We start from the raw sequence: 13,558 nt of genomic DNA on the forward strand, positions 1-13,558 counted from the left end.
TACAAAAGCATCATCGGTAGTTATCTTTGCTTTTCATAGAATTAATTTTAAATTTAACAGCAAGAGTGTGTGAGAATTATTTAGAGATAATATGATGGTGTCTTAAACAAATTATGAAGTGTTCCTTTTTTAAATATATATTTATTCATTCCTTCATTCAGTTATTCAGAGTTATGTAAGACTTTTCTGTTTTTCAGTATCGCTTGCATTATTAGAGAGGAGGGCAAAAAAAGTGAAATGTAATGTATGCATATAAAGACTAATTAATAAACTTTAAGTCAAAACCACACACACAAAAAAATGTAAATATAAGATTCTAACATGTACATACCCTTCAACATTGGTTATTCAGTCTTTAGTAGCACTTAAACAAATGAAATCGTTTTCTATCATTAATACAAAAACACTGGAGTCGCTCTTCATTACAAAAATGAATATGGGAATTTTTAATGATGTGAAACCGTGCAACAATGACTTAAGAAAGGCAAAAGTATTTGCTGTTTAACAGAACAAAATTTTACTATCTAACAAATAGTGTTAATTTAGTGGATCAAAATCGTGGTTGTGTGTGTGTTATTAAATATTTCACTTGTATATTTAGTCAATAATAAATGTTTGTTAAATAATTTTGAATAATGTTTGAAAATATTGAAAGATTTTAACTAATTAAAATTCTTTGGAAATATCCTCTTTTTAATAATTTGTAGATATTACGTTATATGTAATACTAGCCGCCTTTGGCGACCAGCCGGTTCGCCAATCTTAATGTTCGTTTAAATTTTAATAATTAAATATTTTACGCAATTCCTACTTTAATAAATTCTTCATCAAAATATTTTAAAACTTCAAATTTTGATAGTCATATAATTCACTCATAATATTATAAAGGCCTTCAGTCATAACGTAATATGTATCTCTCTAATTTTCTGTTAGCTCCTGTTGAATTTATGCTTTAAATTAAAGCGGAAAAGATAAATCAGCAATTAATATAATTATATTTTTTACTGAAACAATGCATTTTTTTTATAATATGATTACTGAAAACAGAGTCACTGAGCGTTTAAACTTTATGGACACTAAAGAATATCTTTCTTAATTTATGTAATATCTCAAGAATTTGTCAAAATTTTTTTCTCAGATTCATCATGAGCAGATCGATTCATTAACAATGTTTAATTTTAAATTCATCAAACACTAAGAAAATAAACAGAATCGTTTAAAATAATCGGTTGAAAACAGGTTAAAAAATACTTAAAAAACGATGTACTTAAAACTATAAGCATATACAAAAAATATATATAACTAACATAAATACAATTTAATTACAAAAGCATACAACTAACCTAAAAATAATTTAAGTTAAGTCTGCATCCGTTGAAAATAGTTGTCAACAATCAGAACACAATGTTCATGCATGAATTTTCAACGCCAGTTATGGTAACGCAAATGCGTGAATTTTTCTATGCCAGTTGGGGTAACGCTATGCAGATTAGAAATTTTTAATTTCCTTTATTCTGTTTTATTTTAATTCAGATGAATCTGAAAGATCGATTAATTAACAGTGTTTAATTTTAAATGCATCAAATATTAAGAAAATAAAGAGAATAGTTTGAAATAATCGGCCGAAAAATGTTAAGCCTAGCCTCATTAGTGTGGGGGAAAGAAACTGAAACCTTACTTATTTGGCTGTGAGGATAATGAAGATTTTTTTGGCGGGAATGTTAGTTTTTAATTAAAATTGTAATTAAAATTTCAAAAAAAAAGAGACCCCAGGTGCACATTCCCGACCTCCAAGGTCTACATGTACCAAATTTGGTAGCTGTAAGTCAAACGGTCTGGCCTGTAGAGCGCCAACACACACACACACACATTGAGCTTTATATAAGTATAGATATCATGATATTACATAAAACACAACAACTACGAAAATTCCCTAGCTATTGAAGGGTATGCATATATACAGACACTTGTTAAATTTGCACCTTACTATTTCAAGTAGTTTTCTTCACTCCTCCCATTTCACAGAATGAAAGATTTGGAATATTTTCCATAAAAATGCGTACACAAAAATTATTTCTACATGTAATAAATAATAGAATATTTCTCACATTTTCAGTGCATTTGCGGCATTTATAAATATATTTTTATATATATTAAATACATATAAATATATATTTAAAACATACATCCTTGCCTTCTTAATGAATTAATGTGTATTTTCTGCATTATATGAGATGCCATATGATAATATTCTGTCAAGTTCTAAAATTTAAAGAAATTTAACTATTACGTTACTCATATGAATCAGGGTTGCCACTGCAATCTGGGGGAAAAAATACCCTGTGTATTCCCTGTACATATATGAAAGATAAGAGAAAATGCGCGAATAGAATTCATGTGCTAGTTATAATGCAATATGGTTATAATGAGTGGAAAAGGAAAGGAAGCAACAATTTAAGATTACTCTAAACAGCATATTAAAAGAAGGTTTATATTTACATTCAGAAAAATAAAATCATCTTTATTTATTACCTAGAATTTAACAAAACAAAAAAAAATTCATATATTAAGGGGGATATATTACTTCTCATGCTCTTTAAGTCGCATATAATTATGGACTCGGGTGAAATAAAACACAAAACACTTTTGTTATCACGATACAAGTCATTTAGTGATTACTTAACAAAAAACATTAAAAAGCAAGATTATTTTTTAAATTTATACCTTTTTGCCAATTTATATATTTAGGCAATTTCTGCAGATTTTTCAATCATCAGTTTCATTTTTTTCTTTTATTGTTGTTTCTAATGGCACTTGTCAGAGACAAGTCCACTGACTTTAGAAGCCAGCGATTTTAAGCCAAGGGTGCGTCTTTTGTTTTTCAGTAGCGCCAGCTAGGGACAAGAGTGCGCCTTAGCTACACACACGTCACAACCCTTTTTACGAGGCGGACTTCATTCATGCAATTCATTCACTCCTCCACAGATAGAAATTTAAACCCGAATCAGAGAACGATCACTCCTGATGCAGTACCCCCAGTGGTATTATTCTCGACCTGGAGGGCTTTGTGACCACGACAGATTTATACGTGCGCCAGCCACCACCACACACGAGGAGTCTTCGGCCGGCGGGGTTCGAACTCGTAATCCAAGGGAGGCGAATCCAACGCCCTACCAACCAGGCTATCCCGGCCCTTTTCCTTTTGTTATGCTGCGTTGTGCTTGTTGTACTCTTTCTTTGCCCTGAACTTTTTTCTGCTTTTCTAAAGCTTTACGATACCTTGCACGGAATAATTTAGCATACTGAAGCAAATCTTTTGAAAGAGGAACATTTAAAACACCCCCATAAAAGTTTATGTCATCAAAGATAGTTCTTAGGCCAATTAAAGAATCTTCTTCCCGATTTTCCACAAGCATATGATTGTTGGCACTAAATCCACAGCCACACTGCCATTTGACAACCCAAGAATTATTTTTATAACCTCCCAAAAATTGGGAAATTCTTCGAACTTCAAAATATTAGAACATATATAATTTAAATGAATTTTTTAGTTAAATTAATCAAGTTTTTCTTTGTATTCACATTTTAGTCTTTTCAGGAGAATTTCAAATTGGATCTTTGTATGTTCTGAACACGCAGGGGAAGTTTGCGTTTCGGAATAAAGAAGTTAAAGCCAATCAACCATTTGTTTTTCACATAATAGTGCGTTGTTCTACATTAAATGTGAATTTAAATAAGATGCAGCTTTTAAAATAGCAAAATTTTTGGACATCCGTTCAAATATTTTTAAATGGCATTTCTAATACTGAATCCAATAGACTTTTAGCTTCAGATTCTGCTCTAATATAGTTAATTGCATCAATAAATTCTTATAGGGCATTACAAGTTTTTTCAAACTGTGTATATACTACTTCAACTGAATCTATTTGGCTTCTCAATGAGTGTTGCATAATGGCTTAAAATGTTTTCGTAAAATTTCCTATCATTTTGTAGATGCAGAAAATAAACAATATTAACGTTGTAATGTTCAAAAAATTTTTGCAATATAAATTATTGGAAGCGGCATCACAAATTAATAAATTAAAGAAGTGTCATAGGCAAGGCGCATAAATTGCATGAGGGTTTAGAGCAATTATTCTAGATTGTACACCTTTATATTTCCCTTTCATATTGCTACTGCTGTCATATGCCTGTCTTATACAATCCATAATATTTAAATCCAGCTCAACTTTCAATAGAGCTTTTGCTAGTCCTTCTCCAGTCACATCAGTTACTTCAATAAAACCTATAATTGACTCATTTATAAATCTTTTCTCTTCAGAATTTGCATATCTTATAAATACTGAAGTTCTTTATGGGAAATATAAGGAATACAATCCATTTGCATAATATGGTACATAGCTCCTTTATATCGTCTTTAATTTTGTTAGGAGCTTCATTTCCTAACACAGAAATAATTTGTTATGATCTATGTGCTAAGTTATGCACATTTCTATTTTTCAAATTTTTGATTCTGTTTATTTGATCCATTAGCTCAGAGTCCTATTCACTTAATAATTCAATTAAACTTAAATTTCCATTACTAGGCGTTCCTATTATTTCATGGGTTTTTCCGAAGTGGAAGATAATTACATGCTAAAAATAGAACGCATCTACAATTCTTTGAAATAATAATTCAAGTCGTTCCGTTTCCTCATTTATAGTAACTTGATTTGTTTAATCAATAGTCAATTTAGTCGTTTATCAATTTAGTCGTTTTAATAATTATTTCCAAGCAATAATCGAATTAAAGGGACAAATGGAACGCTCATGATCTTGACAGCTTTCACCAATTATTAAAGCCACCTATAAATGGTGTATATTGTTCATTTCCTCTTCTTTTGGAAAATAGTGTACAACAAAAACAAAATACCGAGTCTTGCGTTTTTCAATAAATTAACCGTCTGCGAAGCTCACTTTCATCATTTGGCATTTTTAAAGAAGTAGTATGTAGTGGAAAATGATCTACCTTCAGCATTCTTAGCAAAAACTCCTTTGTGTTGTACAGGTCTGATTTTAACACAAAACATTCAAACTTTATCAATTATAATACTGGCCATAAATCTGGATAATTTATATTCACTTGATCGTATTTGTTATTCACATTTTCTTATTCGATCATATTTGTATAAACAGACGGTTCAACAAATTTTACAGTTCTAGATTTTCTTTGCAAAATTGTGTAATTAGTGCGGAAGTTTCTTCTTCAGTTGAAGCTTGAATTCTAACTTCTGAAATCGAAGCAATTTAATTGCCAGAATTGCTTCGTAGCCAAGAAAACAGACCTACTTGTGATTTCTTTAAATTTAGCTTTTCTTCTTTATTTCTTTCCTGCTAATTTTCTTTTTTGACACCCAGATGGATATTTCCTTGCCGTGGGCATGATTAGTATGAATTTTCAAAATACTATATACAACTTAATATAATTGGTGAGGCAAATAATCGTACATCGATTTATCTTATGTTTATAATTTGTTGCACATTTGCACTAGATTAAAATATGTTTGTAAACTTCTTATATTTCCAGATCCTGGAAATTTTTCCAGCTAAATATTCTTCCTCTCTTCTTTCCATCCCGCTATAATTGTTCAAGTCATTATTTAGTTCTTGATGATGTTGGTGCCCCCTCAATTGTGGGGCCCTGGTGCGTACGATCCGCTGCATTCCTTAGATTGCCGACCACGCTTTTAGAGCACGTTCGCAAACACTGATGTTTTCTATCCAGCGGATAGAACAAAACTTCAATGGAAATTCAGAAGACCCTGTAACTTCCAGGAAATCAGCACGTTTAGCTGGATTATCTTTAAATATTCTATACATTTCTCTTAGTGTAACATCTACTTTCCATCCATTAGATTTATGTCCATATTGAAACATTCTATGAATTATGTGTAGCCAAGTACCTAGATCTAAAATTTTACGTTCATTTTCATACAGAAGTTCTTCTTTGACATATTTTAAAATTTTTTAATTTACATTTGGCCCATCCATACTCATTTGAAAAAGTAACTGTATGTCCGAACTTGATACAGATTCTTTAAAATTTTCAAGCAATTCTTGCGCAGTTATGCCAAAAAATATTGAATTCCAATATCTTGTGGAGAATTCATTAGTTGATTCACACTGATATCTAATAATATCTATTTGGCATATCTGGTTCAAAGCTTCATCAAAGCATATTACAAATTTCTTTTTTTGCTTAAAGATTTCTTAACAGATGAAAAAAAAAAAAAATGGAGCTACGATTTCTGTACGACCTAACGTATATATATATATATATATATATATATATATATATATATATATATATATATTAGCTATTTCACTATCAATGAACATATTTTCGATACATCATAGAATGCATTACAAGACTGTGACGCAACAATTTTAATGCCCATAAAACTTTTTAATTAAAGAAAAATCATTTAAAGCTAAAGTCCGAAATCTGTTAATTTCGGGCATTAAATTTGACGTGTCATCTCCTGTCTTCCTGTTAGATACCAAATCCAACATCAATGATGACTTTTTCAACTGGCATGCAGTCTTGTATGCTTTAATATTTTGGAGTAACTAATAAGTGTCTGTTTTCACATATTACTTAATCTTATTATCTTCTTACAAAGAGAACAGTACGCAACAAAAGGATTTTGCGGAACTTCTCGAATCCATTCAACAAAATCAGGATTGTTTTTATCCGTTCAATTCATATTAAATAGATTTTGAGTAGCTCCTTGTTTCAAAAATAAACTCTCTAATCTATTTTGAATAAGCTCACAGTTTCTCAAATAATAAACAAACCACGTAATAAATTCACGTATGCTAGAATAAGAACACCGTGGTGCTTCCGCAGATTGAATGTTGCTATTCCTGCCAAAGAAATGAATTCTATTTTTTTACGCAGTTGCAGAGGTTTCGTGGACGCTCATTAGCTGCTATTCCGGAATCGAGTGGGAAAAGGAAAACTGTATCGTAAATCGAAAGTGGAATGATCTATACAGAAAAAGAGGAGAGGGCAAAGAGGCGAGTTTTCCACATTACACAATTGCGATTAGTATTGTTTCGCTTTTGGAAGTTATGACCACGATCTTTTACTCTTGTAATCTTTAGAGATCGGCATTTTTAGAGGGGAGGGGGTTAAAAAACTTAAAATTCCCTTTTCTTTTGAAATTTTTTAAATTTTCCTTTTTCTTTTCTGGTGGCATAGCAACCCTGTAGGAAATTATATTTTTCAATAAACATGATTGACAAAATATAATAAATAAAAACTAAAATATATGTAATAAAAACATATAACCGAGTGTACACACAAACATGAATGTCACTGAGAATGCAAAGTAAAATGGACTGTTATACAATTAACACAAGTACTTTGACATATAATATAATATAATATTGTATAAATATGGATTTAATCACATGATTTTCAAAATAATGCGTGTGACAGTGGATATCGGACAAGCATATTTCTTTGGAAAAAGGCAGCACAGTGATCCCAGCCAAGTTTTTGGTAAAGCTGAAAGTACATTAAAAACAGCTAAAACATAAGTTAAGCTATAAAAGCAATATTTAACAACAAAATAAGAATTCATATTTCGTATATTAGACGAAAAAAAAATTGCATTATCAATATATTTAATTCTTTTAGTTTTGATTTTTAATTGAAAATTTAAAAAAAATCGATGATTTTTCAAAATCGTTCAAGATACAAGATACTTTTACGGATATGAAGTAATACAGTGTGAATAAAGATAAGTATGTAATATGATTTGGATACTTGTCTTAGATGCATATCAGGGTTGAATTTCTTTTGAAAAGGGCAGAAATTAATCATGTGAGTGGGGGAAGAGAGAAACCAAAATTATACATTCAAAATTTATTTAAAAAGTATTGAAATAGGACATTAAATTTAAGGAAATATGCCTTTTTGTGTTAAAAATAAAATAACATAATACTGAAAATCAATCTCATAAAAAATATGGTGGGGATTCAGATCATGATGGAAATAATGTCAGACCGTCAGGAATATTTTAGAGAACACTAGGTTTTTAATCCATTTCTTTTTTCTTAAGAACAAGACTAATCAGAAAATTAATGACAAAAGATGAATTAAATGGAGCAAGAGAAATGTTACTATACACTATAAAACATGGAAAAGAAAAGCTTCTGCAACATAACAGGTCGCTTTATTACAAGTTATTGATAGTTACATGGGTCAGTCTGTTAAAACCAACACACAGCAAGAACATTAATCCTCTCTACAAGGTTAATTTCGTGGAACATTTGGGCCAGACCGACGCACTCTATGCGGCATTTAATTTTTTCCCCTACCTCTTCCCTTACTTAACTATACACAACACTTTTTTATTATATAATAGGAATAGAGGTTAAATAGATAAATAATGCACATATAAAGTAGCATGTTTTTATTTTTAAAATTCCACAAAACACTTAATTCTCAGAAAATAAGACTTAAGTATTATTCAATTTTCTTTCTCGGCAAAAACATAATTCTAACCACTATATTTTCTTAATAAAAATATTACAAGATGTAGTTTCATTCTCTTTCTCTCTTTTTTTCGAAAATGAAAACATTGAAAGCTATGCAAGTTTCTGTATTTTTTAACTTACAAATCTTGCAAAAATAGAAATCGAATAAACGAATACACGAAATCAAGCAGTTTACTAAAAAAATCAAGAGATAAAATATAAAATTTGCGAAATTAGTATGGTATCAAAATTGAGAATTTTTATTGACAAAAGATGCGAAATTGAAGATAACTATATTCTTGTTTCAATCGTATCATTACTTCTCATCTGCATGGCATTGCATGTTTTACAAGTATCACAGTGGTGATACGAGTTTTATATTAATTATATACTCAAAACAAATGAAAATGGTATAATTTGTTTCTATTCTACCAAAAAGAGTGCACTGTCCATATATTTTTAAAAAAATTTAAGGTCCAGTTTCTGGAGCGTTTCTTACAAGGGCACTGATTTCCAAGAGCAAGCTTTGTTGCCAAGATAAACATTTTTCATGCATAGGCATATTTTTGTAAATTTAGTTTAAGTTAAAAGTTAGATGCAATAGCAATACCTAAGAAAAACCTCTATCATCTAGTGAGAAATTTGTTTTCTTAAAATATAGTAGATCTTGGGCGATTACGGCTCCAATATTCATAAGAGCATAAGATATCAACATTAGTCTATATATTCCACATTAAGGTCTTCCAAAACCACTGTACTGAGATGGTCAGCTACATCAACTTTTAATTTATTTCTATTTCAATCCATATTAATGTTAAATATTTGAGACTGCACCGATTGGCTGTTGCCATGGTTTAAGCTGAAGAGTACGATACCTTTGTTTTGAAGGGTCATGTAAGAAATTAATAAAAAGCTTGTAATAGATAACTTTTTTGAAATTAATCTCAGTCTCAAAAATATTTTTAAAAAATAGACATAAAAATATAACAAAAAACTCTAAAAGTTATTAATTTTTCCAAAACAGTGACTTATTATTCTGGAGGGATAATTTTCTAATGTCTCCTGCTCTTGCATGTACGGCCACATCCAACTGTTTCAAAGTCAATAGGAACTATTTGAGCAAGTTGGGGAGACTTAATTAAAGTCTATAAGGGTGGAGTGTTTTTCCATTTTTAACGATGTTTGTCTTACTTAACAATATTATATATTATATATATATACACACACACATCTATTGGTGCACACTATCCTCCAACTGTGTGCAAAGGGTTAAACAAAAGCAGAATTTTACTAGTCAAAGTTTTTTCAAACAAACAAAGCCATGTTGACAAAACTAAGTGGAAATTACTTTTCTAAAAACAGAATGATATTGCAATTACTGTACTTAATGTTAAAATTAATTTCAGTTAGCGTTTTAAATAAAAAAAAAAACACCTAAATATTAATTGAAACCACAAACAAATGCAGAAAATTATATTAAGTAAAGTTGATTCGCTTCTTAATGGAAATTTCAATAAAGTATTACAATTAATGAAGTAATCACTGTAAGACATTTTATAAAATGAAAACATATTTCACATTTTTTGGCTGAAATGAATGAAAACCAAATAAAAAATATACTGGTTATGTCATACCTCTATGCATTTTTTCTCATTTTCCAAAGTTCTTTTCTCATCTTGTTGTTTCAATATAAGTTTCAATACTTTTCCAAAGTGACCATGTGCTAAACACAGCTTCTCAGTGAAACCAAATATCTATAATGATGTAACGATGAAATAAAATTTAAATTTATTCAGCAACTAATTATGTAATATATACATCAGTTAATCAACAATATAAAATGATTGAATGCTTATGTTACATCAGAATTTAAAGCTAAAAAATTTTTTTAAGTAAAATTTTATATGAACTACAGACCGACAATTATACCCGGTTATAGTACTTCATAAAGAGAGAAAATCAAGTTCATTGATTTTTCTTAATAAATATCGCAATAGTTTGCATATTACCAGCTACGTTAACAAAAGAATCTGGAAGAGAAATAGAACACTATGGGTGAAATAGAACAATATGGATTTACACTAAGCTAATAAAATTTTACACTGTTTTATAAATAATAATAGGCTTGCTTTATTCTACCAGTTAAAAATAAATTATTTGTGTAATAAACAAAAAGGTATGTAGACGCCAGTATAATGTCATCGTCACAAAAGACATTTGATTATATGACTAATTGCCTTAACAACTTCTTACAAAGATTAAAACATTACGACTCAGAAGATTCCAATACAACACATTTCTTATAATTAGATTAGACTAATTTATGGTAATTAGATCTAAATAATTACAGTAAATTAAACTTTCAGTTCATTATGTTAGATAAACATTATGAAAAATGTAATTAATTTCATGTTCAAGCAATTAACAATATCAAAAACATAAAAATGTGAAAAAGGATCTATGCAATAAGACTATTTTGATATATATATATATATGGATATAGAAAATATCTTGAACAAGGTTTGAATCCAATTTTCTGCTGGTGTATGAAAATAAATTCAAGAAATAAGATGCAGAAATTATAATTTTTTAAAATTACATTGCAATAAGGAATTTTCATAGATAAAATAAATGGAATCAAGAAAGATTTATATACAATAGTTTGCAAATAAAATTTATATTACATTTACAAACTGTCTCAAGTGCTATCAATAAAAAAAGAAATATAAACAAACCTTAGTATCTGCTTGATCAGTCCACTTTAGAAGCTCAGAATAAACTTCATTCACTACATCTAAAGTTATGTTTGCATCACTCCCAGGTTTTACCATTGAAAACACTGGAAATACAGTATGAGTGGATATATCTCCATTTTCCACAGACTTAGATCCTTCACTTCCTTGCTCAGATTTATCACTAGTTGTATCAGAATTTAGAGACAGGAAATCACACATAGCTTTTCCTTTCCTAACTATAGCTTCAATAATACAACTTTTTTGGCCTTCATATCTAAAACAAAATATTTATTATAAAAAAGATGAATAAATTTTGAAAGTATATAATAAAAATATTCACTAAATTTGATCTTAAATCCTTCTAATATTGTTATTGTCGAACATAATATAAATGTTTTGAAATTAACTAACTTGAAACAGTTCGTAAAACCTAGATCAAGATGAGCAATCAATAAAAATATGAACAGAAATCTTGAATAATATAAAGAGAAATAACAAAGGAATGAGAGAATATCTAAAGATCGACAAATAAAATCTGAACTGAGGAACACACACAGTTTTAACGGTGAGGTTCAGTAAAATCACCACTGTTACCATTCTTTTATGAATAATTGAACAGCATTAATTTTACATTCAGAAATACATGCTGGTTTTTTCAAACGAAGATAAAACTACAATTCACGCAATAGTTTAATACAGTAATTTTCATTAGATATACCATTCTTTTATGAATAATTGAACAGCATTAATTTTACATTCAGAAATACATGCTGGTTTTTTCAAACGAAGATAAAACTACAATTCACGCAATAGTTTAATACAGTAATTTTCATTAGATACACTCTTTAGAAAAGATCCGAAACCATGCGTGCAATGTTGGATAGAATAGATGTTAAAAGAGTCGTTTCTTTTTATAATGAAATCGTAACGGATGAGTGAACACAAAAGATATAGCATGGCATGCCTTGCTTTTTCATACATTATTAGCCTAGCCTATAAAATTAAAACCGCCACATCTTTAGATTTATAACAGGTGTTCTGAAAATTGGCTAGTTCATAAAGTTGAAGGCATTGTGGAAGTTGCATTGGGTTGGATAGAACATGAGACCTTGTGGTTCGCAGCCGAGTAACAAGACCACAACAAGACAAAAGTAATTACTCGTGTCCCGTAGCTGTTAGCTGGCTTATAAGCTTCACCACACTACTTTTCCTCCGATCGAAGGCATTCGTTTACGATGTTTGCAAGGTGAGGACTGGCGTTGTCATCCATAAACACGAATTCTGTGCACATGGCGTCCCGATACAAACGTTGTTGTTCCAGAATAACGTAGATCTGGCCTGTGATGGTTCCAATTTGAACATGCAGGTCAGTTCTGGAACCCAGAGTAATCCTTGCTCTTACGAGCAATCCTGCACCATCGTAACGGTGCCGTGCAATGATGTTCTCTTGGTAGTAACGGGTACCTGGTGCTCTCCATAGGAAAGTCTGGCGAGAATCAGACTGCAAGCTAAACTTGTACTCGTCGGAAAACATCACAAAAGCCCACTGTTGCGGTGTTCACAATGCATGCTCTCTACTCCAGACTAACCGCAGGCGACAGTGAGTCGTAGTAGGTGGAACACATCTGACAGGCCTACGAGCATATAGACCAATCTGCCCTAAACGGCAGGAAGAAGCAAATGATTTATGCAGATGCACTTTATACGTCATTTAGTTTTCCAGATAAAAGTGAGCCTGTTAGTGGAACTTTAATTATAAACACCCTGTATTTCAGGCCTCTCATCATTTATAATTTATCAGGAACAAATAATACAAAACAAAAGCACATGGTGTTTTATATTTTCTACCATTACATAAAAACAATCAATACCATTTTATTAAAACAATCTTTAATACATACTCACTTTTTAAAGTTCGGTTGATCTTTCTTGTCAGTTTTAGAGCCCATAGCAGCTAATATTTCATTGCAGTTTGAACCTGACAAAATTTTGTCCGCTAATTCAACCATTTCAAGCAAGTGATTTTTCTTTTGCTCATATTGCGAAATGTTTGCCTACAAAAATTAAATGGAAAATAATACATTTGTTATCAAATATACAACTCAACAGCAGTGAAGCCAAATGCTATAAGATAATTATACTCACATATTCTTTATCTAAAGACACCAAGCGTGCTAGAAGAATAGGACTCATATTATCAGTTTCCTTTATTATCATCTCATTATATAGATCTTTCGATGATTTTCCAGTTAACCTGCAATTATTTTTCCATTCAGAACATATTGTATGACTAAAAT

At 30.3% G+C, this 13,558-nt stretch overlaps 1 protein-coding gene across 2 annotated transcripts in view; it reads right to left on the minus strand.

Annotated features, from left to right (window-relative positions):
* Window positions 1-6,360: 6,360 nt before the first annotated feature.
* The window catches only part of LOC129958961 (tripeptidyl-peptidase 2-like), a 100,806-nt gene continuing 93,608 nt past the window's right edge, over window positions 6,361-13,558 (minus strand). For both annotated transcript variants that reach the window (XM_056071718.1, XM_056071716.1), the window contains exons 26-30: window positions 13,407-13,515; window positions 13,167-13,315; window positions 11,262-11,535; window positions 10,161-10,280; window positions 6,361-7,552 (exon numbers count right to left, since the gene is read on the minus strand). In XM_056071718.1, coding sequence (XP_055927693.1) covers window positions 7,463-7,552; window positions 10,161-10,280; window positions 11,262-11,535; window positions 13,167-13,315; window positions 13,407-13,515 — 742 coding nt within the window. In that variant the 3' untranslated portion in view covers window positions 6,361-7,462. The remainder of the gene's footprint in view (window positions 7,553-10,160; window positions 10,281-11,261; window positions 11,536-13,166; window positions 13,316-13,406; window positions 13,516-13,558) is intronic.

This window comes from Argiope bruennichi, chromosome X1 (genome assembly GCF_947563725.1).
Source record: "Argiope bruennichi chromosome X1, qqArgBrue1.1, whole genome shotgun sequence".
In the NCBI taxonomy this organism is placed as follows: Eukaryota; Metazoa; Arthropoda; class Arachnida; order Araneae; family Araneidae; genus Argiope; species Argiope bruennichi.